This window comes from Otolemur garnettii, unplaced genomic scaffold, assembly GCF_000181295.1.
Source record: "Otolemur garnettii isolate 467f Iridium unplaced genomic scaffold, OtoGar3 scaffold00068, whole genome shotgun sequence".
Taxonomy (NCBI): domain Eukaryota; kingdom Metazoa; phylum Chordata; class Mammalia; order Primates; family Galagidae; genus Otolemur; species Otolemur garnettii.
Genome location: NW_003852463.1, coordinates 3,484,778 through 3,491,423, shown reverse-complemented (window position 1 = coordinate 3,491,423; position 6,646 = coordinate 3,484,778). Strand labels below are relative to the sequence as shown.

At 32.7% G+C, this 6,646-nt stretch overlaps 1 protein-coding gene across 2 annotated transcripts in view; it reads right to left on the bottom strand.

Annotated features, from left to right (window-relative positions):
* The window catches only part of EXOC6B (exocyst complex component 6B), a 615,941-nt gene that overhangs the window by 356,203 nt on the left and 253,092 nt on the right, over positions 1-6,646 (bottom strand). For both annotated transcript variants that reach the window (XM_003793416.3, XM_023515268.1), the window contains exon 8: positions 5,515-5,583. In XM_003793416.3, coding sequence (XP_003793464.1) covers positions 5,515-5,583 — 69 coding nt within the window. The remainder of the gene's footprint in view (positions 1-5,514; positions 5,584-6,646) is intronic.

The following is a 6,646-nucleotide window of genomic DNA, read 5'->3' as shown; positions in this document are numbered from 1 at the left end:
TTAAAGAGTTGCAGCATTAGGAAGCATGAGAACCACTGGTCTAGAACATCCTTCCCCTCACTTCTTTTTTTTTTTTGCAGTTTTTGGCCAGGGCTGGGTTTGAACCTGCCACCTCTGGCATGTGGAGCTGGCACCCTACCCCTTTGAGCCACAGGCACCGCCCCAAACAGAAAATTTTAAGCAAATAACATATGTCAGATTTGTATATTAGATAGATTATCATAGAACTGAGTTTAAGATACATGTGCATGGTAGAGAAAACAACTAAGAATGTTTTCAATGATTCTGATGAGAATCTGAACTAGTGCAAATTATTGCCCTATATACACGCCATAAGGAAGATAAGATACAGTAAAATTATAATTAGGAAATAACATTTGCAAGATTTGGAGATCTGGATATGGAACTGAACAAAAAGCAAAAGTTTAGATTTCTGGCTAGTGACTAGGTAGGTGATATTGTTATTACTTGAAATCACTGGAAATTCAGGTAGTGGGGGGATAAGAGATATTGAGTTCATTTTGAAAAATACAGACATATAGTGATTATTTTCCCTGGGGAATATCCAAAAGGTTGAGTTCAGTAAATGCTTATACACACAAGTTTGAAGCTCAAGAGCCAAATTAGGCCTCCCAAAGGCAAGTAGAGAACAAGAAAAACACATGATAAAAGAAGACAAAGAGGTAAAGAGTTATAAAGCAAAAATGATCAACAAAGTCAAAGTCAAATGGTCTGGTAAGATACAGAGTCATTGCATAGAAATAGATTCTTTGAAAAAAAAGATACAGATTCAGAATAGTGACATAAATAGAAGAAGAGAGAATGAAGAGTGGAAAATAGATACCAAGTATTACAATGAAAAGGAATGAGAGAGATACGGTTTATTTTCTCCAAAGTCCCCATTTCTCTATTCCTAAATCCTCTTTTCTTAAGGCTTAACATTCACTATGTTAAAAAATAAGAAGGCCAGGCATGGTGGCTCATGCCTGTAATCCTGGCACTCTGGGAGGCCAAGGCAGGTGGATTGCCTGAGCTCAGGAGTTTGAGACCAGCCTGAGCAAAAGCAAGACCCCCTGTCTCTACTAAAAATAGAAAAACTGAGGCAAGAGGATCGCTTGAGCCCAAGAGTTGGAGGTTGCTGTGAGCTATGACGCCATCCCACTCTATCCAGGGCAACTGCTTGAAACTTTGTCTCGAAAAGAAAAAAAAAAAAAAAAACAGGAAAAATATACATTATAAAATTTATATTAAGTAAACCACTTTTAACTAGCTTTGTCATTAATATTATGAGGAGCTATCCTTTACTATGCAGTAATATAAATTAATGATTTGAGAACAGGGAAACAAAGAGAAGCAACAAATTATAGGCCTCTGAACACTATGAAAATAGACAACACTAGAAGCTATATATGCTGTGGCCCTTTCTTCAGCAAAGGAGTTATTTGAATGTTTATTTAAAGTCTCTACATGTATAGTACACCAATGTCTAAAAAATAAACACATATTCCCCCCAAACTAAAACTGAGTTTCTACCCATAATTATACCTTTTCAAAACTAGGAAACATGTAAATGGGAGAAGAGACCTATTTCTGTCATAATAACAATGCCTTAAAAATTGTTATAGAAAATTTATTAATATCAAATATTTCAATATTTCAGAACGGTGTAGAATTTATTTTTAAAAGGGCAGCTTAAAGTCCTCCTGCATTTCTAAGAGCTTATCTTTTTAAATAATTATCAGTATACCCTAGCTTCTACTCAGGACTCTTATACTTAGGACTATATAGTCATTGTACAATTAAAAATGTGTAAAAGCTATATGTTGATTAAAGAGACTAGACCTCCTATCTAAATGATTATATTTCATGCCATATACTTTTTGAAATATGCATACCAATATTTGTCTAACCACCAGCATCAGAGATATGAAACTCTCTCCAGATAACTGCTATTTATTAAATGCCAATTATACGCCCAAGACTGAGTTCAGCACTATTTATTCAATATCTGTAACTGCACTAGGAAGCTAATTATATCCCATTACATATATGAGGGTGTTAAGCTAGCCTAACACCATACAATATCTAACTAAATTATTTCAATACTCTTACAAGTCACTATTAGAGCTTTCACTGGAGGAAAATCTGTTATATTTTCATATCATAAAATCTTAATAAAGATTATAAAAACTAGCATCACATAGTGATAAGCATAGTGCTATCATAGTATAGTATTTCAAAGAATGTAACTTCTCTCCAGATATATGGTAATTACTTTAAAGCATAAGTCCTTGACATTTTTGTACATAATTTTTCTCCAAATTCATTTAATGAAGACTGAAATACAGTTAAGTGTTTACTGAACAAGTAAAGAAATAACAAGATTTGAGTCAGCATACATTCAAGCAAATGAACTGGGTTGTTTAGCTATCACTTATTTATGTATTCATTCAACTAACATTTACTGAATACCTACTATATGACAAGTACTGCTATTGGTATTTAAGATGCAACATTAAACAAAACAAACTGCCCATTTTAATAAGCCTTACATTACTTGAAGAAAAAATTCATTTGAGTTTTCAATCATGAGGCTTACTATAAAACTTAAAACTAGATGCGAGTAAACAATCTTTTTCTACAATTAGTTTAAATACAGTAAGTCTGAACTGCCACATCCATACATACCACTGAAAAAACTAAACAAAGTCAGGGAGCATGGAAGCCAAATAATAAGGGAGAAAGGAAAAAGTGTGTGGCAAATGAGAAATGCATAGAAGTACATATGTGACTTCTATACAACTGTCACAAGACTGATAACTCCTGTCTTACATAAGTTATTTCATTAAGTATAGAAAAAAATGGAGAAATGCTCAACTTATTGTTAATAAGGCTAAAATAGCACTGACTTACAAACCACATAAGGACAACCCACCAAAAAAGAAAATTATAGGCCTATGTTACTTATGACTATCTATACCAATACAAACAATTTTTTTTTTTTTTTTAGAGACAGAACCTCACTTTATCGCCCTGGGTAGAGTGCCGTCATGTCACAGCTCACAGCAACCTCCAACTCCTGGGCTTAGGTGATTCTCTTGCCTCAGCCTCCCAAGTAGCTGGGACTACAGGCGCCTCCCACAACACCCGGCTGTATAAACAATTTTTTAAAAAGAACAATAAGAGCTAAGTTCCATAGAATGTTATAAAAATAGTAATAAATGTTTATCAAATTCAGTTTATCTAATGAGTGCAAAGATGATTTAACATCTGAAAACGTTATCAATGAAATTCACCATATTCATGAATTAAAGGATAAAAACCCTAAGATTATATTAATGTATGTGAAAAAAAATCCAACACACATTTATGTTTTTTCAAAAACAATTATCAAGAATCTAGGAATAACTAAAGAATGTTTACCAAACCCTACCATAGAAATCAGTAAATGAAAAAAAATCAAATATATTCTCTTTACGATTAGAAATTGGACAAGGATGCCTACTATCACTTTACTGAACAACAAAGTAATGATGATCGCAGTCAATAAAAAGAACAATGAGATAATATGGATAAAAATTAAAGTAACAAAAGTCAATAATGACAGATAGTATGACTGACTAAACAGAAGACCTACCAAAGATCACTATTACAACTAATAAAATAATCGAGCAAGATTGACAGACATAAGATCAATTTATGAAAATAGTATTCCTCTTGAGCTAATTAGAAAACAAAGTAGAAAACAGCAACAAAAACTATAAGTATTTTGCTATTAAACTAATAAATAATGTCCAAGACTATTAACATCAGGGGAGGGAGCTGAATTAAATCATTTTTAAAATCTTATCCTACCATGAATGGGATGAGCATTGTAAAGTTTTTAATTCTTCCAAAAATTTATGGTTATATAAATTCTAAATCATTTATAAATTGATTGAATTTCTAGATCAATCTAGAATTATAAATTCTAGAAAGATCTTTTTATTTAATAAATTCAAACATATATATACATATATATGGTGTATAAATAGCTAAGTATTATACCTTATGACACAATTCTACTCCTAGGTAGAAACTTACACATAAGAGAGTACTATCTGTTACAGCAGAATACTTGAGGCCATTTAAGTTATGATGACTAAAATAATGTAAAATTAAAACATAGCAATTACAAACCATCAATTAACTATCATTCAGTAGGAGGAGAAAGTGAGCTATATATATGGACTCTAACAAGGACAGATATTTAAAATAGTGCTGAATAAAAATATACAAAAAATAGAACAAGATCAATAGCACAACACTCTTTGAGCAAATTTAAAATATACAGATACAAAATCACTATATATTTTTCAAAAACACATACAGTACACATCTATCTATGACCATATATTAAACATATTTGAGCTAGTACAGTAGGAGGTGAAGAGACATGTGGCTTTCCATAGGGACTGACTGGAAAAGTACATGTATAATATAATAAAATAAAATACAAGAGTCCCTTGTATGACATAACAGCGTATCACAATCTAAGGGATTTATGATTCATTTAATTATCCATAGCTACAACTGAAAAAAAATTGTCTACTTAATTTAGATGCCTTGATACAATATACTCTACACCTGGCTTTATTTTTATGTAAAATGGAATGATAGATGGAGAGGAAGGAGGCATACTGGGATAAGAAAGAGGGAGGGAAAGAGAAAAGAAAAGAGGAAGACAAAGTGAGGAGAGGGAGAAGAAGAGCAAAAAAAGCTACTAGGTCTTTTCTCAAACTAATGGAGACTACCACAAAATACTTCAGCCCATAAAGTCCACAGATCAGTCTGCAGTAATGATTAAGTGACAACACTATATTAAATACTGTAATATGAAGAAAGAAAATGGATAACATACTGGGCAATAAGATATAACTGAACATACAAAAACAAACCTGCTATAAGCTTCACTGAACTTTACTACAAAAAATAATCAATAATGGGCTTCTCTTACCCACTTACCTTTGTTGATACTAACATTTAATTTTGTAGAATATAAAAAGTTTTAGAATATGATTTTAGAACATAATTAATACCCATAATATCCCCTGCTCCCTAGAGAGGATCATTTTTTCATATGCTGTATATGATAAAAGGAATAACTTATCAGAAACTAAAAATTTGAACATTTTCACAAATACTATTTTAATATATAAAATGGGCTATTGTTATTTGAATAAGTACATCATTAAATTACAAACAGAAATCTGAATATGTATATCTAATGATAAGTTAGACAGTCATCAATTTGTTGATGACTCATAGAAATGTCACTAGCTATAGCATATGACCTAACAGACACAAGAAAGTGATTCAATAAGCCAGAAAATGTATTATTTTTTAGAAATAATATTACTTAAGCAATAATAGTTTCTCATTTCTCATTCTTTAAATACAGGAAAACTACCCAAAATGAGAAATCAGAGATCTGAATTCAATATACATATTAGGCAAAGCCAGATAAAGACTCACCAGGACAGAATATATGTGTAGACATCGATAAACAGGAGAGAAATCCACCAAATCCTGGGCCCCTGGTACCTGCAAATACAAGGTTATCACAAAAAATTCAAACAAAGCTATAAAGAGCAAATGCACTTACTTTTACCAGTTGCATTTTTTTCAAAGGCTAAAAATTCTAGCTTCAAAGTGAGAGAGACAAAATAAACAAACAAACGAATATATGCTCCAAAAGACCTACTTTGGGCATTTTAGTCATGGGATTAACAAACTGTGAAGATACACTACCAAGGCTGCCACAAAGCCTTGAAGAAGAGAAACAGGTGGCATTAATCCTGTATCTGCCTTTACAGATACATCTTGGGCCGTGGGACTCCAAAGGGAAAATAAGAATGTAGGAATATGACTCTGATGACTTGACTTTGTCTTCTAAGATACACAACAGTTTACATAAAAAACTAAGTTTCAGGCATGGCTCCCATAGCACAGCGGTTACGGCACCAGCCACATATACCAAGGCTGACGGGTTCAAATCCAGCCCAGTCCAACTAAACAGTAACAACTGTAACAAAAAAATAGCCAGGCGGTATCTCAGCTACTTGGGAAGCTGAGGCAAGAGAATTGCTTAATCCCAAGAGTTTGAGGTTGCTGTGATATGTGACACTACGGTACTCTAACAAGGGCGACACAGTGAGACTCTGTCTCAAAAAAAAAAAAAAAAAGCAACTAAGTTTCAGTGGTCAAAAACAAAACTTGACACACAAGATGAATTAAAATGGCCTGCCAGCCACTTCTGAAGGGCACAAGCATTAGTCAGCATGCAATCAAAATGCAGAAATACGCTAGGAAGGAAAGGGGAGATTATGCAAAAAATAAGATGATAAATGGAAAACTTAAACCCACAAGTAATCACAACCAATTATAATCCAAATAATGCATGTCAATTAAACCTAGACATCAAAAAACAAAGGAAAAGGAAAAAACATCGAGTAAGAGGTGGAGTGTAGCATGAGTGTTAAAACTGATTTGCTATGTGAACTGACAATGGGTAAGTCACAAATTACTTTGGCCTCAATTTCTTCAATTAAAAAAGAAAACTATCCATTCAATTATAGAAATTTAACAAGAATAAAAGGAGATAGTG